The following is a 25,848-nucleotide window of genomic DNA, read 5'->3' as shown; positions in this document are numbered from 1 at the left end:
TCTAAGGGAAAGTAGGAGATGTGAGGGATTATGGGTAAGGGGAGGAGCTTGGAGCAGATGCTTGGAAAATGTTGCCTGCTTGGATCCGATATGGATCTGAATACCCACAGGTTGCAGATAAATGAAGTTAACTACTTCAGATCTATAGATTTAACTGTGTCTACGATATGTCATGCAGGTGGAGACGAATTTTTCTGCAATGTATGTGAGAAGTTGAGTTTAAGAAAAAAAAGTAGGTGGGCTTTCCCTTCCTTTGACTCCAATGCAAGGAAATAAGTTTTAGAAAGTACAAGCAGGTTTCTGGTACCAACACAATGCTGGAATCGTATTGTAGGGAGAAAAGAAAAGTACAGTTGTGTACACTTACCATAAATGTAGATGTTAGAGTGTATTCACTGTTGCAGTCATTACATTTGGGTAATCTGCTGGCAGGTTGCCCTCAGTCGGCCTGAATAACAAAGTCTTGGGTCCTGCATCAGTTGCTGTCTCCTCTTCCATGACGTTAGGTCGTCAGGGGTATAGTATAAAACATGCAGCCGACACCATTTTATTCAGTTTTTCTTGCCACAGATGTCAAATGCCCCCCAAATGGGGATCACAAATACACACACACAAACATATATATATATATATATATATATATATATATATATATATATATATATGTATATATATATATATATATATATATATATATATATATATATAAATAAACAGAAATATATGTAAATGCAAGTTTAGCAACATAAACTTTACCTTCATCTAAAAGCAAATATACCACAAAGGCTTTAGTATATAGTGAAGGAAAGAAAAGTTATAGAAAAGGGGGACAGTGGGTGGGTAACCAGGACTGCAACAGTGAATACACTCTAACATCTACATTTATGGTAAGTGTACACAACTGTACTATGTTCTTCGTGTTTCACTGTTGCAGTCATTACATTTGGGTAGAATCTCAAAGCTATGGATGGGAGGATGGAACTAAATAGCATTAGGAGCGGCTATAAGGCCCTGCAGAACTGCAGTGGCAAAGCTTGCCCTGGATTTGGAGAAGAGAGGCAAATGATAATGCTTTGTGAAGGTATCAACAGAGCTCCAAGTAGCAGCCTCTAGATTGTCTTTAGTTGGAAACCCTCTGAGAAAAGCTGCTGAGGTAGAGGCAGCCCTGGTGGAATATAAACTGATCCCCTTGAGCACAGGTTTACCATGGTGCAAGTAGCAGAAACGAATGCAGCGGCTTATCCACTTAGAAATAGTCTGCTTTGAAATAGCCTTCCCCTCTGACCCTGCAGCAAATGCCACCAGTAGTTGCTCAGACTTTCTTAGAGATTTGGTCCTGTTTAAGGAGAATCTTAGTTGTCTGTGTACGTCCAATGAATGCAGAATCCACTCCCCCTTGGTCTGCAGATTTGTGTAAAATGTTGGCAGGTGAATTGTCTGGTTAAGAACTACACTGGATACCACCTTAGGCATAAAAAAGGATTGGTCCTGAGGGACACCCTGTCCAGGAAAAATGTAATAAAAGGCTCCAGAGGAATGAGAGCCTGTAGTTCTGAAACCCTTCTTGCTGAAGTGACTGCCAAGAGAAAAGCTGTTTTCCAAGATAGAAATTTTATATCCGCAGTAGCTGCTGGTTCAGAAGGAGGCAGGGTGAGTTTTTCCAGCACAAAATTGAGGTTCCATGCAGGAGTTGGTGATCTTCTGGGGGGCCTTAAATTTTTAGCCCCCCTAAGATACCATTTAAGCAGAGGATGAGAAAAGAGGGGAGGCTCTGTGTTGTAATGAGCCGAGATGGCAGAGGCATGGATTTTTATTGAAGAAAAATATAGGCCCTTGTCAAGCATCTCAGTCAAATATTGTAAAATCTGAGGAATATTGGGCTTTGCTGTGTCTGTTCCTTGTGCTTGGTTCCAAGGACAGAATCTCTTCCATTTATCAGCATAAGATTTTCTGGTACTAGGCCTTCTGGCTTCCAAAATGACATCCATCACAGATTTACTGAGAGGTGTTGTTTGAATAATTAAATGATCAGCCATGCTGCAAGATTCAGAGTTTGGAGCGGATTGTGCAGAATTTGATTGTTCTGCTGAGACAGTAGATGAGGTATTTGAGGCAAGTACCAAGGAAGAAGTTGAGACATATTCCTTAGAATTGGGTATCAGTGCTGGCGAGGCCAGTCCTGAGCAACTAGAGTCACTTTTGTTTTTTCCTGTCACAGACTTTTAGTAAGACCTTGGAGAATACAGGCAGAGGGGAAAAAGCATAGACTGATAGGTTTTTCCAAATGAAGGATAGGGCATCCACTTTTCATGCTTTTCTGTGATAAGTTCTTGTGCAGAATTTTTCCAGCTGATAATTTTGGGGAGAGGCAAATAGATCTATGTCTGGGCTCCCCCATTTCTGTGTTAACATGCTGAAGATTTGTGGATCCAGTTTCCATTTTTGTGGGTCCACAAGATTTCTGTTAGGTTGTCTGCCAGAGTATTTTGCTTTCCTGGCAAGAATTGAGCTTGAAGATGTATTTGGTAAGTCAAAGTTGTGTTCCTCAATGCCATGGCTAGTCTGCAAAGGGGGTAGAAATGTGTACCCCCCTGCTTGTTTATGTACCACATAACCGTGGTGTTGTCCGTCTTTATCAGTAGTTGTCCTGGATGAAGTAAGTCCTTGAAGGCTGTCAGAGCATTCTGAACAGCTAGCATCTCTTTCTGGTTGATAGGCAGATGCATTTGTTTTGGGCTCCATTTGCCTTGAATGCATCTCCCCTCCAGGTGGGCCCCCCAAGCATAGTCTGATGCGTCTGTAGTTAGGGTTTGGGTGGCAGGGGGTAGAGTGAATGACAGTCCCTTGTTTTGGTGACATGTCTCTGCCCACCAAAGAAACTCCTGTTGTAGGAAGGGAATGAGAGGAATCATTGTTTCCAGACTGTGACAATGTTGACTCCATAAACTTTTTAGGTACCATTGAAGTTTCCTCACATGCAGTCTTGCATATGGAATTAGTAGAATGCAGGATGCCATGAACCCCAAAGCCTGCAGAATTTGTCTTGCAAATAACGGTTTTTGTTGTCATTTGTTTGAAGTATGTTGTCAGTTGCCTTTGCTTGTCTGGCGTAAGGTAAGCCATCTGGGCAGTTGTATTCAAGTTTGCACACAGGAATGTAATTATTTGAGAGGGTACCAGTTGGGATTTTTTTTCATTTATCCTGTACACTAGGCATGTTAGAAGCCTTTTTACAAATGCCAGATGTTGAAGAAGAGTGTCCTTGTCCTCTGCTTGAATGAGAAAGTCATCCAAATAAGGATAAATGTGTATGCTTCTTTGTCTGCAGAATGCAATTACTGGTGCCAAGCACTTTGTAAAGACCCTGGGCGCAGTAGACAAGCCAAAGGCCAGTGCAGAGAATTGGTAATGCAAAAAACCTGCCTTGAAGCAGAGGTAAACATCTCCCCTCCAGGGAGCTAATTTTGAGAAAAAAATAGCTAAGGACTCTAAAGACAACTATAAGGCATTCTTTAGATATGTCAGAAACCTAGGAGGAAACTCCCAGATATGCTCAGAATTAGTTCAAAATGATGTAAAGATTACTGATCCTACAGACATTGCCAACATACTGGCTGACAGGTTCAGTGCAAACTTCTATACCAAATGATTGTAGCCCCCCAAACATCTCTAACGCCAAGGTGAGAACTGCTCTCTCCAAGGCAAAGAACACAGCATCCATGGGACTTGATGGTGTCCCCGGCTGTGTGCTCCACGAACTCAACGAGGAATTAAACCCACAGTTAGGACAGCTGTTTAATCTTAGTCTCACCTCCGGATATGTACCCAGGGAGTGGCGCACAGCGACTGTGGTCCCACTCCACAAAGGCGGTGCCTCCACCGACCCTGGAAATTACCATCCCATTAGCTTGACAAGCCTTATCTGCAAAGCCATGGAGAGGATCATAATGGATCTCATAAATAAAGACATGGGGAATTTGCAGACTTTGGATCCAACCCAGTTTGGCTTTGTCAAAGGCAGATCATGCCTTTTAAACTTGGTTGACTTTTTCGAAACAGTCACCAAGGCCATTGACGAGGGTAAGGCAGTCCATACAGCCTACCTAGACCTGGCGAAGGCTTTCGATACAATACCCCACTCGGGTATCATTGAAAAACTCATCAACTTAAATGTAAACCCATACATTACAAGATGGGTTGCAAACTGGCTGAGTGACAGAACCCACAGGGTCAGATTTGCTGGCGCCATGTCAGACTCAAAGCCTGTCACAAGTGGTGTCCCACAGGGCTCAGTCCTGGGCCCACTCTTGTTTGGCATCTACTTTTCTGAAGTACAAGCAAACACAGGAGGGTTATGGCTGACAAAGTTTGCAGATGACTGCAAACTGGGCGCCGTAGTTGAAAACACATCCGACACAGATATCCTTCAGAAGGGTCTCACAGAAACGGATAACTGGTGCCAGAGCCATGGCCTAAAGTTAAATGCCAAGAAATGCATAGTCATACCCTTCGGGAAAAATAAGGTTACCCCTAGCTACCATATAGGTGGCAATCCCCTGATCACAGAAGAAGTTATCAGGGACCTGGGAACCCAGGTTGACAGTAGCCTTTCATTCGACACTCATATTGCTAAAGTAGTTAGGAAGACCTTCTACATTGCCCACCTTATCATGAAGGGATTCACATCTAGATCAAGGGAAGTCATGGTCTCCCTATACTCATCACTCATCAGACCAATGATCGAGTACAATGCCCCATTCGGAATGTATCTGACCCGACACTTGCAGCAGCTGGAGAGGCCACAGAAGTTCCTCACCAAAAGGATAAAGGGTCTCAAAAATCTGTCTTATGCTACCCGACTGAAAGAACTCCAGCTATATTCAGTTGCTTACCGCTTGCTCAGAGGTGACCTATGCCTGACATACAAGGCCATGTCAAACCCAGATTTGATGAACATGCTTCATCTCAAAAAATCTAGATCCCTCAGAGCCACAAGGGCGGGAGACTACCTCAACACGGTTATTAATAGGACGTGCTGGAGGGATAGATTCATCACCCAAAGACTCCCTATGCTATGGAACAGAATCCCGGTTTATGTGAGGCAGAGCACCTCGCTGGCCTTGTTCAAGAGGAATCTTGACCAATGGATGGGAGACCGCAGATACACCCCAGGGGTTACCTCAGTGTCACTGCTCGACAGAGGCACAGTAAAATAATGGGCATAGTTTCTCCAAACTAAAGGGGTGGCGTAAGCCACAAAACTATGGGCTAGGCTTATAAATGCCCTCGGGCAGATAGCCTAGTATGAACCTATGAACCTATGATTCCCTTATTGGGATATGCAGGTATGCCTCTTGTCACTAACCAAGTGTTCCTGCCCAGCATAGGCAGTAACAGTTAAAGTCAGCATTTTGAATTTTGGAATGTTCAGGAACGTGTTCAAAATCAATAAGTCCAGTATTGGATGCCAGGCATGGTCTTTTCTGGGTACCAGGAAAGGTCTTGAATAAAAACTTTGTCCTTTTTCCTTTTCTGGTACTGTTTGAATAGCTCCCATATCCATGAAGGACACAACTTGTTTCTGAGCCTCTGCCCACTGATTTTGTGGCAGATCTGGCCATCTGTTTGGAATTGGCAAAGTATGGAAATGAAATCTGTACCCCTGGGAAACTATGTTTAATACCCACTTATATACTGGGTAATTAACTGCCAATTTTGAGCATGAAGTGCTAGTTTTCCCCCCAAGGGGGCTGCCAAAGTGCTTGGTGAAGGTAGAAGAAAGTCATTGAGACTGCTTACTGTAGGGTTGTGCTTTGTTTCCTCCAGATTTGGAGGTGGAGGCACCCTACTGTTTTGACCTAAGAACCCTGTGATTGGTATCTAGAGCCTTTTGAGCATCTGGATTTGCCTTGAGTGGCTCTTTTGGATACAGGAAAGGACCAATTTTTAGTAGGCCAGTGCCTTCTGAACCTGGGTGGCTGCACTTGCAAGAAATCTTTTACAGTTTGCATAGATTTAGCTTTGTCTTCCATTTTCTTTAAAACCTCTTCTGCCTTATTACAAAACAGAGTATCATGCTGCAAGTGGGCATCCAACAATTTAGCTTTAACATGATCAGGCAGATTTTGCTCCTTGAGCCAGGCATGCCTTCTAATCACAGATCCAGTAACTGCGGCCCTGCAAGAGACCTCCAAGGAATCAAAACCACATTGCAAAGTATGCTTTCAAACTTGTTCTGCTGAAGTCAATAATTCCTGTAACTCTATTTTCCACACAATCAGAAATCAACATCATTTTCTGTTTCAGTAAGCCCATAACATGCTGTTGATATTCAAGCATACGAAACTAGCAGTTTAAGGCCCTGATTGCCAAGGTTGCAGACGTATAAACCTTCTTTCCCAATCTATCCAGTGCCCTGGAATCTCTATCAGAGGGGGTAGGATTTTTGGCTGTAGAGGCCTTTACACCCTTGGGACCCTGTGAAATAGTCTCAGGATCAGCAGCAGGCTTTTTGAATAGACATTTGTGGGAGTCAGGAACTCTGTAATATCTGTCTGGCTTACTAGGAGCCGGAGGTAGGGAATCAGGAGCCATGCTTGATTTCGAAAACACATCAACAATGTCTAATACAGGAGGTATTGCCAAAGGCCTATGCTGAGGAAGAAGGAAGTCCCTAAGCCTCTTTTTTAATTCAAAGTCCTGACTCTCCCAATGAAAATGTTCCTTTAAAGTATGCAAAGTCTCTCCAAAAGAGTAATCCTCAGGAGGAGATGCAGATGGGATGGATTCCTCTGCAGCAGAATCCTCATAAGGTGGAATAGAACATTCCTGATCAGAGCAGGAATCAGAAGAAATGGAAACCTGATCTGAAGATTCATAATCAGTGCCCTTAGTGGGTGGGTGGGTGGGGGGGTTGGGAACCCCTGATCAAAATAATTAAGTCCTCAGCCATTTTGATCATCTGTTTTTTTGGCATAGGGGCCTGAGCACATGGCTCATGCATTGGTTTTTTAGACATAGATGTTTTTAACCTTGTTTTTGAGGCTGACATCGGTTTAATATAGAAATGTTGAGGCCTGAAAACACCCTCAGAAGTCAGTGCCTGCTCAGCGGCTCCGGACCCATGCAAGGGAGAGACATCTGCGGATTCAATAAGAATCTCGCAGCATACCAGACTCTGAATGGGTCTCGGTAGAGGCCTGCGACTCAAAAGTAGCGGGTATCAAAGGCTGCGAAAGCGCCTCACTGAGTACCAGCGAACCGGCAACTGGCTTAGGAGAAGCTTCGCCGTTGGTTTTGACTTCGACAGTCTGTCTTTTTCTTTGCGTTTTTTGTGAACTCCGGTTGTCGGATTGCTAACCGACGACATTTCAGGATAATTAAATCTTAATCCAAAATATTTAGAAGCAAAGATATACCGATGCTTAATAGTGCATTGGTTAAATCTAGCACAAAACTGACAGCAAGGCCCATTATGATCTGGGCCTAGGCAAGGAATACATTACAAATCAAAATCCTTATGAGGTATTTGCTTCCCACAAGTAATGCAATTAACTTTACGGACATCGGTAAGGAGCAAGAAAAAGTTTCCCCAATGGGGTACTTAGCTTTAGTTTGAAGACTTCAGTTCTGAAACTCGAATGCGAAAATTTCAGGAGTTGGCCGACCGGCACTAGAGAACTGCTTCTGCTTCGGGCACCGCACGGCAAGAAAGACCGAATAAAATGGCGTCAGCAGCATGTTTTATACCCCTGACAACCTGACGTCATGGAAGAGGAAACAGCAACCGACACAGGACCGAAGACTTTGTTATTCAGGCCGACTGAGGGCAACCTGCCAGCAGATTACCCAAATGTAATGACTGCAACAGTGAAACACTAAGAACATCCTAACAATTAAGTTAAACTGTATGAGAGGGTGGAGTTTTCCTTTAATGCCTTACTTGTATTATGCCAGGTCTCTGCTCCTGCCCAGGCCCCTATAGTCTCTGCTCCTAAGGGTAAATTATTAGCCGATATTTCCTCAGAAGAGGACTGTTCAGGGGATTAATCCCTAACTTACACATCCCAAATTGCCTCCCCTCTGGGGTGTGCTTCTCTAGAGGAGGAGTCAAATGGAACAGATTCTCCTGGGGAAGACGTTACCTTTGGGGAAACAATAGTGCAAATGAAGGACTTTAAGTGGGATTGCAGTCAGGCTACTGAGACTCAAAAGAGGTATTATGACCTCTTACAAATGGAATCCCCTAATCCGTCTGCAGTTGCTCCTGCGCATCCTTTTCTGGATGTCTTCCTGGGTGCATGTAAAGCCCCCAGATTCACAACTGCCTGCACCAAAATGCCCAGATAGATTTTATAAGGTCCCTGACTATGCAAAATTCCTCTTCAAGGCTTCTTCTGCAGACCCATCCATGACTTCTGTGGCTGCAGATAAAACTTCCAAACTTCTCCCCTCCACTTCCCTTGGATAAGAAAAGCAGAATAATGGAAAGACTGGGCAAAAAAGTATATACTCTGCCACTTTAGCCGTGAGAGCCATAAACTACCAAACTCATATGGCCAAATATTCCTTGGCCCTTCTTACTGATGCTGTTAAAGAATTGGGTGACCTTCCTGATTCCCCTATTAAAGCTGACGTCTCTAGTCTGTTAAATTCCTACAGTCAAGTAACTAGACACTCCATTAAGTGTAGTTATGATGCAGTGGAGGGTTCATCAAGGGCTGTGGCCTCAGGTTCTGTCATCAGGAGATATTCCTGGCTTAGGCTACAGCCTCTGCCTGATGACATTAAGTCAAAACTCATGGATGCTCCCATGAATAACAAGGCTTTGTTTGGTTCAGTGGCTGCTGAAACTCTTTAAGGCCCTTCAGGCGAAGGGCAAAGAGCTCCAGGACCTAACTATCTAGCTAAAACTACCTTTGTGTGAAGGCCTACCAGACACATACCACCCAGATAGAAAAAATTTCTAGGAAGCAGACCCCCCTCCAGATCTTCTCCCTCTACTCAAGGTCAAAAACAGACTTTTCAGGCCAAGCCTGGTAATCTGTGACTACTAGGCCTTAACCTCAGACACTCCCTCTTAATGCGACTCTCCCTGCCCTTCCCTACTTGGAATCAAGTTATGCAGGACGCTTGGATCCTCTCAGTAATAAAACTAGTTTATTTCATGGTGTGGGAAACCAGGCCTACCTTCAGAGGCATTTCCTCAACCCCGTTGAGACCAAATGGCTTCCTTTCCCCAGTTCTGTAGGCCCGCCTCTCTCAAGGCACAATTCAAGAGGTACCTCCACAATTAAGAAGGAAAGGATTCTTCTTCAGGATGTTCCTGGTCCCTGGAGACCTATCCTGGATTTGTCCCATCTAAACACATTCCTCAAGGTCCCCTCCTTTCAGATGCTAATGCTTCCTACTCTCCTTCCCTGACCCTTCCTCAGGCCTTCATGGTATCCTTAGATATAAAGGATGCCAACTTACATATTCCAATCCATCCTCTTTTCAGTAAATTCCTTCGTTTCTCAGTGGGTTCTGTGCATTTTCAGTTCTGTGCTTTGCCATTTGATCTCTCTATGGCCCCAAGAGTGTTCACAAAGTGTCTAGCCCCAGTCATTGGCTTTGCCAGAATGTAGGGGATCCAACTCTTCCCCTATCTGGATGATATCCTCATCCAGGCATTGTCCCCACAGTTGGTCCAACAACATCTAGACTTCACCATCTCCCTTGAGGCACCTGCGGTTCACAGTAAACCTCCACAAATCCTCCCTGACACCCTGTCAGGATCATGTTTCCTTAGGATACAGGAGTTTAACAGGACAAATGATGGCCCGTCTCCCTCTAGACAAGATTCTATCCCTCACATCCTATTTCAAGGAGATTCTCCCTCTCCAAGCCTGGTTAGTCAGGGAGTTTGTGGCTCCTGGAATTCATGGACTCCACCATTCCCATGGTACCCTTAGCAACGCTACACGAGGAAATTCCAGTGGTACTTGACAATCTGGGAACACCTGCATCCTCTGGAGTTTATGGTAGCTCTGCTTCCATGCCTTTTCATGGAGCTATACTGGTGGATTGCCCAGATCTCTGGCAATCCAGGTCTTCCCTTGCAACCCCTTCCCCACAACCAGGCTCTGTACACAGATGCTTCAGACTCAGGTTGGGGCAAATCCTTAGGAGAATGGAGAGTGAGAGACACTTTGACCCTGGGCCAACAGAGTGAACATATCAATATCAAGGAGATGAAAGCCTTTATATTGGCCCTCCAAACAGTCATGGATCTGATTCTACCAGGTGTGCTGAGGTGGTACACAGACAATACCACTGTGCTGTGGTACATCAACAAAAGTACAGTTATATACATGTGCCATAAATGTAGATGTTCCAAGTGTATTCACTGTTGCAGTCATCACATTTGGGTTATCTACCTGCAGGTAGCCCTTAGCCAGCCTGAATACCAGTCTCTTCAGATTTCTGCGTTGGATGCGGTCACTTTTTCCATGACGTCAGGGGGTATAAAACATGCAGCCGACACCATTGCATCAGTTTCTCTTGCCCCAGATGTTAGGTGCCCCCACAATAGGAAGCAATTATATAGTATGATACACTATCAAAAAGCAAATACACATGAAAAAATATATCTATACCAAAAAAGAAGGAAAGGTAGAGCCAAAAGAAGTCAGGGGGCTGGGGGGGGGGGGTAACCAGGACTGCAACAGTGAATACACTCGAACATCTACATTTATGGTAAGTGTACACAACTGTACTATGTTCTTCATGTTTCACTGTTGCAGTCATCACATTTGGGTTGATTCCCAAAGCTAAGGAAGGGAGGAGGTAGTTAAAGAGCATTACGGCCAGCTATTAAGCCCTGGAAGACTGCTGTGGCAAATCCAGCTATGGATTTAGAAAAGATAGGCAGGTGGTAATGCTTGGTGAAGCTATGTACAGAGCTCCAGGTAGCAGCTTCCAGGATGTCCCTGGTAGGGACTCCTCTGAGAAATGTCGTAAAGGTAGATGCAGCCCGGGTGGAATGTGATCTTATCCCCGTGGGGTAAGTTTTCCATGATGCTTGTAGCAGAAATGAATTCAATGGGCTATCCATTTGGAAATGGCCAAATGGCTTTGAAATGGCCTTCCGCTCTGCCCCTGAAGCAAAGCCAACTAGCAACTGGTCAGATTTTCTGAGAGGTTTAGTCCTATCCAAAATCTAAATTGTCTGTGCATGTCCATTGAGTGCAGTATCCGTTCCCCTTTGTTTTGTGGGTTAGGAAAAAAAGTACACAAATGAATGGACTAGTTCAGGGACACACTAGACACCACCTTGACACCCTGTCTGTACAGAAGATAATGAAGGGTTCCACTGCCATGAGGGCCTATAATTCCAGCACTCTTCTTGCTGAAGTGATAAAAGTAATGCTGTTTTCCAAAAAAGGAATTTCAACTCTGCTGTTGCAGCTGGCTCAAAGGGAGCAAGAGTGAGCTTTTCCAATACAAAGTTATGGGCCCAGGCTGGAGTGGGAGCTCTCTTATATTTTTGGCCCCTTTAAGGAATTGTTTTAGCAAGGGGTGAGAGAAGAAGGGTGGCTCGGTATTATAATCTGCTGAAATGGCAGAGGCCTGAATTTTAATTGACAAGAAGGATAGGCTCTTGTGGAGCATTTCTGTTAAGTACTCTAGAATATGGGTTAAGCTGGGCACCGTTGTGGGCATCCCCTGAGCCTGGCTCCAGGAACAGTATCTTTTCCACTTTTCAGCATAGGACTTTCTGGGACTAGGCCTCTTTGCCTCCAGAATGACATCCCACACCTACTTACTGAGGGATGTTAGAGGAGAGCTCATGGAATTAGCCAGGCTGCAAGGTTCAGGGCTTGAAGCTGAGGGTGCAGAATCTGGCCCACCTGCTGGGACAGCAGGGAAGGGGTCTAAGGCAGGTGCCATGGTTGTAACAGTGTCAGACTTCACAAGAGGGGGTACCAGTGCCGGTGTGGCCAGTCTGGTGCAATCAGTATTGTTCTTGGTTTGCCTTGTTTGATCTTAAGTAGAACCTTCGGGAGGAGAGGCAGAAGGAGAAAGGCATAAACCGAGGCTTTCCCAGGTAAAGGATGGGACATCCATTTTCCAAGCTTGACTGTGGGGAGTTCTGGAGCAGAATTTGTTCAATTGGTAGTTCTGAGGGGAGGCAAACAGGTGTACCTCTGTGGTCCCCCATTTGTTAAAGAGGTTGAATATTCTGGGTTCTAGATTCCATTCGTGTGGGTCCATGAGATTTCTGCTTAAGTTGTCTGCCAGTGAATTTAGTTTGCCTGGCAGGAATTGGGCTTGTAGGTGCCCTTGGTATCTCAAGGCTGTGCTCCACAGAGCCATGGCTAGTCTGTAGGAGGGTAGGACTCCTGCTTGTTTATATACCACATAACTGTGGTGTTGTCTGTCTTCACCAATAGTTGTCCTGGAAGAATAAGGTCTTTGAAGACTGTCAGAGCACTCTGTACACCTAACATTTCTTTTTGATTGATATGCAGGTGCATCTGTCTGGGGTTCCATTTGCCCTGAATGCACTTCCCTGCCATGTGAGCCCCCCATGCATAGTCTGATGCATCCTTTTTAGAGTTTGAGCGGCAGGGGGTACAGCGAGTCCCTTGTTGTGGTAGCAGGCCTCTGCCCACCAAAGGAACTCTGTCCTTAGACAAGGAATGTTAGGAATCATCGTTTCCAGGTCCTGAGAATGTTGACACCATAAACTTTTTAGATACCATTGGAGTTTCCTCATATGCAGTCTTGCACATGGAATTAGTAGAATGCAAGAGGCCATGAACCACAGAGCTTGCAGTATTTTCCTTGCAGATAGCTGTTTTTTTGTGGCCAATACTTTGAAGGAGGTTGTCAAATTAATTTGTTTCTCCAGAGTGAGGAATGCATTCTGGGAAGTTGTGTTCAAGCTTGCTCCCAGGAATACATGGGAAGTTGTGTTCAAGCTTGCTCCCAGGAATACAATCTGTTGGCAGGGTACTAGGTGACATTTGTTTTCATTGATGGTGTACCCCAGTGAGGTTTAGAAGTTTCCTTACAAATGCCAGGTGTTGTAATAGCAAGTCCTTGTTTTCTACCTCGATCAGACAATAGTCCAAGTATGGGTAAATTTGAATATTTTTCTGCCTGCAAAATGCAATGGCTGGAGTTAAGACACTTTATGAACACCCTGGGCGCACTAGATAAGCTTAAGGGAAGTGCAGAGAACTGAAAGTGCATGAAACACACCCTGAACCGTAGGTATTGTCTGCAGGATTCCCTTATTGGGATGTGCAGGTATGCTTCCTTTTTCCCCTAATTAATGTAATAAGTTCTTCAGCCATTCTAATTATTTGTCTTTGAGGAATATGGGCCTGAGTCAGCAGTTTGGTAGTCTATTTTCTAGGTGTACTGCGAGTTTTAGGCCTGAGGAATTCGGTACTTCTAGTTGGAAACTAAGCCATCTGTTTAATATGAAAGTCAGTAGGCCTGAATACACCCTCAGAAGCCAGTGCCTGCACACCGGCTCAGGACCCTTCCAAGGTAGACATCCGCAGGTTCCATAGTTGAAGAAGCATCTCACGGCATACCGGACTCCAAAAGGGTCTTAGTAGAGGCCTGCAAATCTGTAGTAGCGGGTATCAGGGGCTACTAAGTACCAGAGGATTGGCGACTAGCTTAACGGAAGCGTCGTCAGCAGTTTTGGACCTATGCGGTCTATCTCTGTCTTTTCGGTAGCCGGATGGCTTAACAGTCATTTCGGAGTACGGAGCTCGAGACCAAAAGTATTTAGCTACAAAAATAGCCTGATGACGAATAGTTCTGGCATTGAACAAGTCACAAAAATGACAGTGAGGGACGCCATGGTCTGGGCCTAAACAGATGACGCAGTAAGAATAAAAATCTCCATGAGGTATTTGCTTTCCACAAGCAAGACAATTGTTAATTTTTTCCTAACCTCTGTTAGAGCAAGAAAAAAAGGATCCCTAATGGGGTACTTATCTTTTATGAAGATCCGGGTCTGAAACTCGAAAATGAAAATTTCAGGAGTTGGCCAACCGGCACTTGCGAACTGCTTCAGGCACCTCATGGCAAGAAAGACTGATGTAATGGCGTCAGCTGCATGTTTTATACCCCTGACATCATGGAAGAAGTGACAGCATCTGACAGAGAAATCCGAAGACTCTGGTATTCAGGCCGGCTGAGGGCTACCTGAAGGCAGATAACTGAAATGTGATGACTGCAACAATGAAACACAAAACATCAGGGGGGACAAAGTCCTACCTCCTATGCAGATTGGCTCTACAGGCATGGGAAATCACCCAAGAGACATGTAAACCTCATAGCAGTCTACATACCTTCTGCAGAGAATACGATGGCAGATGCTAAGCAGGACCATGACTCAATCCCACGAATGGATGCTAAACAGGGATGTGTTCCTGGACCTGGTCCATCGATGGGGTATACCTCAGGTAGACCTTTTTGCCTCCCCATGAGCAGATAACTAACATCCAAAGGCACCACTGTAGCAGACATCTCCTGTTTGTTCAAGGGCTCCATTGGAGCGAAAAGATTCCTCGACCCTGACTTTATCTACCGAATCTAGGCACAGAAGCTGACTGCCCTCCCTGGAGCCAGTCACCTCTAGGCTCACATCTCGTTTCCTAGCCAGAATCCAGTCACCTGCCCTTACTACTCAGTCCACTGGGAGTTTTTCTGAGAAAACTCTCTAATTGATGGCAGGTGTGTACACAAGACTGAATGCTGTAATTAAATCAAAAGGTGCTTCAGAGTATTAGTTTAAGGGTGTCCACACTTATGCAACCAGTTCATTGTACATGTTTTTTTTTTTATATATATTTTTTCCCCTAGCAGATTTGTTTTTCAATTGAATTGTACAGGTTATAGGTCACGTTAAAGGTGGGGAAAAGTTTTGAAATGATTTACTGTGGTCTTATTTTTTATATCACAAAAACCTGGCATTTTAACAAGGGTGTGTACACTTCTTATATCCAGTGTGCATACACACAAAATCTTCCATATTTTCCATTATAGTTTCAAATCAATTTATATTATTTTCATAAAGGTCACAGTTATTCAGTCCTGTCAGGCTTTAGTTTGTCTTTTCTTTTTTCCATAGAAAGTGAAGTATTCCACAACATAATTCTTTAACCTTCATTTAACCATTCATTCAAAATCCCTTAAATTTTTATACATTTCATACCCTGTTCCATATGGTCCTGCAGCTGAATCTATATTTACCTTGTACTAATATTTTATCTAGCTCATCTAAAGAAATCTCCTTTTCCAACTCTATTCCCTTTTCCTCTTAACATTTTACATGTTTTTTTCACTATTTCTTTTAACTATTTCTTGTACATATTGTACTATGCTATTCATAATCTTGAGTTATTTCCATTTCTCCTTCTGCATGTTTAATTCTCTGAATACCATCTTCCTTTACTCATCTGCTTAAATAACTCAATACTACTTTTCTTTTTCCTTGTAAAAAACATCTTTGCTTATACAACAATTTTTGTACTTTTTCTTGATTTCTTTCATATAATTATTTTTCTTTCCCAAAGTACTTTCTATCATTATGCTCTACATCTTCCAATGCATCGTTATATGTTCTCATATTTTTCTCTACTTTTTATCACATATTGCCACTGCAAAAACAATTTTGATACTTTTCCCTTAAATATCACAAACCATTCAGACCCTTTTTTTTTTATAAAATATTGTCACAGTAATGGAGTCTTTCCATAACTGTATTACTAATCTCTTTCCTTCTTCATTCCCTACGTTCTCATTTATCCTTATTCCTTTCCCTATTTTTATATATTCCTCACTTTACTTTATCTCTAGCCATATTGCAAGATTATCAGAAAATCATGTTTCAACTACACCGTTCTCCTATAACTAAACCTCCTGATACTATAAAATAATCTATTTCAATTGTATATACTTGTAGGTACATGATTTTTTTTGTCACAAAGTGTTAACTTACCAAATCTTACAACTTCTAACAATTTTCTTATATCATTTCCTTTCTTTTTACACCTGGCTTTTAAATCACAATTGAAGTCTCCAGTTATTATAATTATTCATATTTATTACTACATAGTCTAAAATCTGATAAAATAAATTTTCCCTTTCTTTCCAATTATAAGCATATAATGCTATTATATACAAGCATTCATTTAAAATCTACGATTAATCTTCCCATTTTTGCTACAGAATATGGCTATTCCAGAACATCCCTCATTTTCCAAATTCCAGACTGTATTTCTTCCGCATAGTTTCTCTGTTTGTAATCTTTCATTTGTTAAAAAATCTTGTCTTCTAATATAATTACATATACATTACATGTACTATACCACTACAAACCCCATTACTATTACTATATTCTTAATACTGCTCACATTTACAAAAAGCACTAAAATTTTCATCTTCCCTAGATTCATAATGTAATAGCTAATTACCGGGCTAGCTTTAATAGGCCCTTCTAAGCCTAGCCATTTTCCCTCCCAAAGGTGAGAATCAAACACTGCACACCTTGTGTCCGAGTCAAACACCCAATCATTAGCTGTATATATTCTTTTTCATCCATTCCCTTTTTTCATTTGTAGTTATCCTTTTAAACTTTTATTTTTCTGTCTTTTTACCAACCAAGTTTTTTTTTACTACTTCACAATGTAGTTCTTCAGAACCTTCTATGCCCTCTATTGTTTTCTGTTTCTACTATTTCTAAAATATCTGCTCTTTGTTCAGTCATCTTTTACTGTTCATTTCTGCAATTCCTCTATAAATGTCCAGTTTTGTTACATTTATAATATTTCAATTCATATTCTTGCATCATTTTTTAAAATACTTTAACAAAAAAATGTCTTGGGTGATCCCCAGTATTTTATGACACCCCTCTTCCCCTTCACATTTATCATGCTTGCCATATTATGTTATATACATATAGTTCCCCTTCACAAAATGGAATGGATGGAACATAATCGAGACCAGAATCACAGACTTCCATTCACTCAAAATTGTGAATGGGAGTCTTAGGTTTAAAAAAAATAAAAAGTTAACTTACCTTATTGCAGGTGGCCAGGTCCCCCTGTACCCTAGCAGTTTAAATGTGAATGTTCTGTGACAGCACTGTAGCAGAGGAATGGAAAATCTTTTTTTCTCTGTTTCACATGTTAGAGTTTCTTTAAACTCCAGATTCTGGTTTCGAGTTTATGACTTTAGAGTTTAGAGACATTTGATCATATGAAGGGGAACCGTGTGTGTGTGTGTGTGTGTGTGTGTGTGTGTGTATATATATATATATATATATATATATATATATATATATATATATATATATATATATATATATATATATATAAAAACATATATATATATATATATATATATATACACACACATGCATACATACATACATATACACACACAGCCTTTTTTTTCTTTTTCTATTTTAACACTATTACAGTCCTGTCCACCAGTCCATAAACTTATTTTGTAATAAACTTTTGCAATGCCAAGTACTTCTTTACATAAAGTTTTCAAATGTCCTTTCAGTCCATTTCCTCCTTTGTTCGAAATTGTACATGAATTTTCTTTTGTTTCAATCACAAACATTCCATGAATTAGTCTCGATTTTCTCCAAGAAAATTTGGCATTGAAAAAACAATCCCAAATATTTCACAAAATGCCTCTGTGTTAATAAGATTAAGTGCTCTTACCTCAACTGCTTTTACACCCAAAGGAGCTATTAAATTGTCCCAAGCTTCACACCTCTTCATTTCTTTGTCTTCTTTACTTTGAATCTTTAGTACATTTATTTTCTTCTGCCCTCTTTTCTGCTACTCCCCTTTTGACTTACTTTCTCTGCGTTTTCTTTTCCATCTCGCCCCTAGTCATTAGGATCATTTCTGCATCCTCCTTTTTGTATTTTCTCCAAAATGCCCCCCCCCCCCCGAAATGTCTCCATTCTCAGTCTTACTATGCATCACCATTTCCCTTAAGTAAATCATCCTGCAGATCTCCAGACTAGAGGGTTATAATTATAAATCCATTATACATCTCCATCAGATTTCTTTTTAACATCTCCTCAGAATCCTGCAAACATTCTCAGATCTCAATTGCTCCTGTAAAATGGGTTCCACAAGTAATAACTACAATAGGGAAGTTCCCCAATGCCCTGACCAAATTTCCCCTAGTATTATAAATACATCAGGTTTCTTCTGAAAAGAGGCTACTAGCCTAGTGAGAATAACCCAGTAAACAAATAAAATGACTTGTTATACCCCAAAACGGCGTGAAAGCGTGCTGCCACAAGTAGCACGCTTTTGTTTTACAGTCAGTGCTTTTGCATTCCTGATGTCATTTTTAGGGAGAATAAACTCCTTATGAGGGGACCATTTACTGTGGTTTTCTCTCTCGACAGCTTACAAACAATACTGTGACTGCTACTTTTGTCGGAATCAACTTTTTAATTACTTTGCTTCCTTTGATTTTCATTAGTGGCCATCTCTTATGCACCATTTTCAGGAATGAAAACCTGACCCCTGTGATTAATAGGTATTCTTTGGGCCGAGATGGTTTGCATTGATTTTAGTTTTTAATACTGAAGTTAGAATGAGAGTTGTTGAGGTCAATTTTCCTTCAACTCACTGACTTGTGTCAACAAAATACTGTATGCAGTAAAAAATGGTGTAAGAAAACATCAAAAGAAACATACATTTACAGAAAATAGTGCAGAAAAAAATGCAAAATGAAACACTGAGAAAACACCAAGATTTTCTTTCTTTGTGGCATGGTTTGATTAAAGGGAAAACAACTAACATAATAAAATAATAAAGTGCAAGTTATTTTGCTTCTAAAAACCAAGTTTGAAAGCCTTGCTTTTGTTCAGACTCCAGGCTACAATATTTGTCTGAAGTGTGATGCTGGCAATCTGACTGAAAGCACATTTAAATACCGTTGCTTGAGAAGCACTGTTTTCTGAATGGCTATGTAGTTGGAATAAATGACCTTACCTAATAACTCTGCCACATAGATTATGATGCAAATGCAGGAAAGAAAGGCAAACTGAAAATGTTCAGGCAAACCAAATGGAATACTTATTAAATGCCTTTTCTGTATGTGTAGTGTTTAGTGTTGTATTAAAGGCATGGAAAATCACTTCCTTGAAAGAAAAAAAAAAGACTGTTGGAGTTGTCCTTTAATGAGGGAGGCCAGTGTCCATACTATATTTAGAAGAAAGGTCGCTCTATACATTGACAGTTTGGCAACTATGTTAGCTTTGTAATAACGTTAAGCAGCCTTGCACCAAGTACAGTTGTGTAAAGTAGGTCTTTCTCTTCACCGTTGCGGAATTCAAAACTTAAGAGATCTGCTAAGGATAGCACAGTGTCTGGACAGTCTACCAAAGCCTTTGAAATTACAGGCACCATACATCACACTTGCGTTCATTCAAGATGTAGGGTATAAAAGTTAACATAGAATGTCCCTGGGGACAAAGAAGAACATGTACATCCAGGAGGAGGAAAAAGGAGACGAGCCCCCTCATCCAGAAGGACAATAAAGAACAGCAAAGAGCAGAGGGGGCAGGAGGGAGGAAGTGGATACTGCAACAGTGAAGAAGGACACCTACTGTTATGGCAAGATTCCATACAACTATACTATGTCCTCCCATACAACTGTTGCAGTATTAAAGTACAAAAACTCAAAAGGAAACCTGTGACTGCTACTTTGGCACTGAACAGTCCTCCAGAAAACCATGCAGGATAGCCCTGGGAAAGCCAGCTCTAGCCCTGGAAATGGCATCCAACTTGTAATGCTTGTGAAGGTATGAACAGAAGACCAAATAGCAGTCTCAAAGATGGAATTGGTATACAATCCCTTGAAAAAAGCACCAGAAGAGGCAACAGTCTTAGTTGCCTTTACTGATGAAGAAAGACATTTAACAAAAACAAGAAATTTTATTAGAAATCCAGGAGAAGGTTTGTTTAGAAACAGCCAAACCCAAAGACCTGGGATGAAAGGAAACAATAAAGCTAAACTTGCTTTATTCAAAGTCTGAGCCATCTATGCAAATCCAAGTTTGAAGAACCTTCTCACTGGCAGACTGTGAAGGAAAAAAGGGAAGGAAGATGAATAGACTGATGAAGGGACAACTCAATGACAACATTTGGCATAAGGATTACTACGAAGAGGCACACTGCCTGTGAAAAACTAAAAGGAACAGCCATGACAGCCTGAAGCTAAGACACTCTTTCAGCTGAAGTGAGAGCCAAAAGTACAGTCTTCAAGTACGATGCTGTAAGGAAACTGAAGCAGCAGGTTCAAAATGAGCCAGAGTCAAGTTTTCAAAAACAAAACTGAGGTTGCAAGAAGGCAGGGTTGGCAACTCCGCATGGAGCAGATCACACAAATGACAGAACCATAGCAACCTCCACAGACAGGGGATCCTGGTTTCAAGACAGGCATCAGAAAGAAAATCTTTTACATTTGGACAAGTATGACCCCCTGGTAGTAGTCTTCCTGGCCTCCTGCAGATCTTTAAACGTCCTTAGAAAAAAAGGTGCTTAAAAGGGATCAAAACCCTATCACCCACAGTGTCAGTTGAAGAGTGGATAAGAGAATGGATAAGAGACCCCTTGTCTTGTGTAAGAAGGTTCACACAGTGAGGTAACTTGTGGTGACTACCTACCCCTGGTCAAGTGAGAAAGGTGGCACCAATGCTGTCTGGACCAAAAAGGAGTCACTAGCAAGATTTTGTGAGAGTCCTGCATGATGTTGTGAAAGACTCAAACGCAGAAGAGAAAGGAAGACATACATAAACATCCCCTTCCAAGGAAAAGACAGGGTGTCCACTTTCCAAGTCAGAGGACTTGGGACTCTGAAACAAAATACAAAGTTGTCTGTTCAGAGGGGAGGTAAAAATATCTACCCGAGGAATACCCAACCCATTGGCAATGTCCAAGAACACATCTCTGAAGCATCCATTTGTCAAGCTTGTGTGCTAGACCTGCTCAAAGAATTGTGCTCTAAGGGAATGTAAACTACCTGAAGAGTCACAAGATACTGGACAGCTAGATCCCACACTTGAACTAACTAGTGAGCAAAGAAGATAGGACCTAGTATCCCATTGCCTGTTGGCATACCACATCACTGGTGTTGTCTGAAACTTTTGAGGGGCCTGGGATGAAAAGCCTCAACAGCTAGAAGCAGGGCCCTCATCTCCTTTATAGTGATGTGGTCTGACCGCTTATGCAGAGGCCAGAGACCATGCAACTGAGCCAAAGAAGGCCTCTCCAACCCTATCAGAGGCACCTGTAAAGGGCTCTTGAGTTAGGGCTGGAGCTTAGAAAGGAAGCCCCAGGTTAGGGCTGAAACTTAGAAAGGAAGCCCCAGGTTAGGGCTGGAGCTTAGAAAGGACGCCCCAGGTTAGGGCTGGAGCTTAGAAAGGATGCCCCAGGTTGAAAGAGGTCATTGTTCCCCTCTACTCATCACTCATTAGACCCATTATAGAGTACAACACCCCTTTTGGTATATATCTCACAAGACATCTACAACAACTGGAAAGGCCACAGAAAAACCTCACAAAGAGGATTACCAGCCTCAAACAGATGCTCTACGTAGACAGTCTCAAAAAACTCCAGCTTTACTCCGTCGCATATCGCCTACTCAGAGGCGATCTCTGCCTAACATACAAAGCTATGTCAAACCCACAGCTATTGGACATGCTCCACGTAAAGAAACCCCAATCACTCCGAGCTACACGCTCTAGGGACCTAAACCTTGTCACCACAATAAACAGAACATGCTGGAGGGATAGATTCCTGTCCCAGAGACTTCCCATACTCTGGAACAAACTACCTATCTATATCAAACAAAGCTCCTCATTAGTACTCTTCAAGAAAAATCTTGATTGGATGGGAGATGGGAAATTCACCCCGGGGATCACTTGTGGGTCTGCTTGACAGGGGCACAGGAAAATAATTCTTGGGTGGCAAAAGCTAAGGTACCATTTGGCTAGGCTTATATAGGCCCTAGGGCCAATAGCCTAGTACCTACCTATGAACCTATGAAGAATCCACCACTGAAGTTCAAGCTTGAGACAAAGGAGGAAGGGGACTGGGAAATCCAGGGGGTGGCAATGCTGAAGCCACCCTGACTTGAGGTACCACTGTAGCATTCTCATATGGAGCCTGGCCAGATGTAGCATAGAATAGTGGAAACCATAACCTGAGAACACTAAGAAAGTCCCTTGCCTTAACCGACTCCAGAGGCAGATAGTGGGAAGAGGCAATAAGAGATTGGCCCTTAGAGGCAAGCATCGGATGGTCGGGATCCTGCAATCAAGGAAAACATGAACCCAAGAAGGGGTCAGAGCTGATTTTTGAAAGTTTACAGCGAACCCAAGACTCTGCAACAGGGAAGTAGTAAACTGAAGAGACTGAAGCAGAGCCTTGCGTAGAAGCTTGAATGAGCCAATTGTCCAGACAGAAAAGATGTGAACTATCATCCTGCAATGACAGCAGCTTGGCATTTGGTGGATACTCTTGGGGCAGTAGAAAGGTCAAAGGTCAAAGAAGAGAACTGAAAATGCAAGAAAAAAATAGAGAAGCAAACATTTCTGAAAAGGGGTTGGATGGGGATATAAGCATCCTTGAGATGGAAAGATCAGAAATACCTTTGGAAGAAGACCAAATAATGTTTGAACAGACAACATATGAAAGGAAAGAATCTTGAGAAAATTCAGAGCTGGGAAAGGTGTAGAACTGGTCTCAAAGTACCCTCCTTCCTGGGATACAAACACTTTCTGGAGTAAAAATCACTCCCTACCTGGAGAGGGTACAGCCTGAATGGTGCCCTGGACCGAGAGAGAATGAAGCTCCTCTGGGGAGAAAAGGAAGCTGTTCCAGAGGAGACAAAGATGCCCGGGGGGGGGGGGGGTATTCCAAACCATGAAATACCCCTGGCTGACAATGGATGAAACTCAATAGTCTGTTGTGATTCTTAACCAATTTGGAAGGGACAGGAAACAATGGGGAGACAGAGGAACCTGGTTGAGGGAAAGGTGAAGCAAACTATCAAAAAGAACCTGGTTTGTCCTGAAAAGTAGGTTTCTGGGAAGTAGGGCTTTCAGTAGCTTTAGTAGGAAGCACGTCTGGAACACTTTTAACCTTTTGAGTGGAGAATGAAACTGCCTGAGAACAAAAGCAGATTTGTAAGGGTAATTTCTTTGAAACTTTGAAAGAGGAGAAACAAAAAGTTTCAACTCTTTCAAGGGCTTGTCCTTACCCTAGCAAAGTTCAGCAGCAAAAATTATTTTATTACCCAAAAGAGCATTCAGTAGTTTGACCTAAATGTCATCAAGCAAAGCTAAGAGTAACATCTCAATCAAATGCAGCACCCCTGGAGGAAGCATCACTGCATTTAATACAGTGGTGAGCAACCTGACAGGTGGAACCCAACAGTGAAAGGGCAGAAGTCTTTTCCTCAGTCAGGAAGATAGATTAGCTTTGTAAACCTGATGCAGAAGGGTGGCATAAGGATGGGACTTGTGTGCCAGCTTTCTTTGAGAGTGGAAGGCATTGTGGCCTGCTGTGATGATGTGGTTCACACATCTCACCACCCAGCGGTTGCGGTTAGGCTGTCAAGATGCACCAATATTTGGAATGCCAGTGACAGCATAAAGCATCCTCATGACTGCCTGAATGATGACCCCCTCTTCCAAATAATTCTCACTTCAACTTTTGGTGGCATTCCAGGAGTGGGGGAACAGATTGGCACTGGGTTAATCAAGGGATGAGTAGATGGTTAGAAAGCAAGAGGATAAAAATCACCTAGAACAATAAACTACCCGATGATATACTTCTGATGAATTCAGAATGTAGGTCTAACAGTTCAGCGCCAAGGCTAGGGTTGCTGAAATATATACTTTTCCCCCAAACTGGGCATGCAGGGTCAAGCTGCGACAGTCTCCTTACTAGATGGTTAGGTTGCATTTTTCTTCTAGCAGTCTGTTAAGAATAATTAGGGGAAAATCGGTCTCAGGTGGGGTACTAACCTGCTTGCTGCCCTTTAGTCAGAGATCACTATAGTGATGAATGCAACAGTAAGCCAAGATCATCCTACTTTTACTTCCCTAATGAATGGTACAGAGTAAGCTGAAGAATGGTGGTGCAGTTACAATTCTGGTCCAGATCCAGGCAGAAACAGTATGTGGTGTTTCAATACCATAACAAGAGGTTAAATGGACAAAAATGTGAATGAAAGACAAGAGAGTGTGTGTGTGTGTGTGTGTGTGTGTGTGTGTGTGCGCGCGTAATATTCTGAAATTATTTTTTTTTTAACCCAAAAAGGCCAACTGCTGTTTTCTAAAGTGAAAGTATGGGAGGTAAATCCCACAGGTACTGGTGGTTTGGGGTGCTTAGAAAAAGCATGGCACTGAATGTATGCCCAGAGACTTGATTTTTTAAATAAAATAAATCTCCAACTGATTATTCGCTAGATGGTGGCCAGGAGCCGGGTGAGAGAAGGGGTTCACCCAAATCATTCCTGAGAAAACTTATCTTGAAAATTAGGCTGCGGAGGTATTCACTTATTTACTTTAGCATCAACTCCTTCCAAAATGCAGGACTAATGAAGTAGCAACTCACTTTACTCAATACTATATAAACATCTTAAAAAAATGCAAATGTCAAATGTTGAGACAGATTAAACAAAAATCAATCCCAGCATGCTGAATTCACCAATGTCAAAGCTACTAAACATCTTCCGCCATGTAGCTCTGTTTCAAGTATGTAATTAGTCTTTTGCATCAGTGCTTAAGTGCAAAACAGCAGGCCAAGGATCACAGCAGTTAGCCTTCCAGCAGACAATGCAACAAAACCCACAGCTCTGGTTTCAACAATACAAGTTCTACAAAAACTCTCTCAAGTAAGAGACCAAAATGCAACCACTGTTATAACTTTATTCATAAAAATCCGTATAAAAAAACTCTTCCAGCTGTTTTCCTTATTCTTTGTCATACAAAACCAAAGGCACATAACACTGTAGTCCACATGTATTTCTTCCCCACCCAATAACGCATGTTGTTTAAGGCCATAGGTTAAAGCCCACAGACAGAAAAGAGGATAGTTTTGAAATGTTCTGGCACCTGATTGTCAGTAGTAGGTCTCCTTTTCTACCCATCCTGAAAAAGAGAAAATACCAAATATTAGTTATATTTACTTACACACACACACACACACACACACACAGACACACAGACACACACACACACACACACATTACCACCTGTAAGTCTTAAAAGAATCTGCAAGCCTTATAGAAAGCTCAGTCTGTACTCCAAGGGTATAAATGCACTTTAATCAGGTTGCCTTAATACTTTCAGCTAGGTCAGCTACTAGGCAAACTTAAGTTACAAAGTACATTTCATGAACCACACTAAAATGGAGCAGACTTCTGCATCAATGTTGAACAACTGCACTGCATTTGGCAAGTAACAAAACTATAACTTAACAGACTACACACAAACCTGTTTACAAATGCATTACGTGATCAATTAGTATGTAATGCCAAACAGGGACCAATTTCTTCACAAAAGTTTGTTGCAAATAAGTTTGCAATGTATAAATTAAAGTGTGCAACAGGGATACATCCTTTTATCAAAACATGAGCAGCAGAATAAGCCAAGCAAACAAGGAATGGTGATACTTCCAGCATCCAGCAATGTTCATAAAGATGATGGCACTGGTGGTTGGGGAAATCTTTATTTTATTTAACATCTGTTTACTGGGAAAGTCCGACTGGTTCAGAACCCATTTTCAG

At 42.1% G+C, this 25,848-nt stretch overlaps 1 protein-coding gene across 2 annotated transcripts in view; it reads right to left on the bottom strand.

The window, feature by feature from the left end:
* LOC122811489 (sodium/potassium-transporting ATPase subunit alpha-1) overlaps positions 1-25,848 on the bottom strand; it is a 990,310-nt gene that overhangs the window by 739,204 nt on the left and 225,258 nt on the right. Inside the window, exon 23 of one of the 2 annotated variants that reach the window (XM_044083358.1) lies at positions 24,969-25,210. The exons of the other annotated variant lie outside the window; for it this stretch is intronic. Coding sequence (XP_043939293.1) covers positions 25,182-25,210 — 29 coding nt within the window. The 3' untranslated portion in view covers positions 24,969-25,181. Of the gene's footprint in view, positions 1-24,968; positions 25,211-25,848 lie in introns of those variants that run through there. 2 annotated transcript variants of the gene reach the window in all.

Source organism: Protopterus annectens, chromosome 9.part0, assembly GCF_019279795.1.
Source record: "Protopterus annectens isolate FY-2018-M chromosome 9.part0, PAN1.0, whole genome shotgun sequence".
Taxonomy (NCBI): domain Eukaryota; kingdom Metazoa; phylum Chordata; order Ceratodontiformes; family Protopteridae; genus Protopterus; species Protopterus annectens.
The sequence above is the reverse complement of the archived record's forward strand: the minus strand, read 5'-3'. Positions and strand labels throughout refer to the sequence as shown.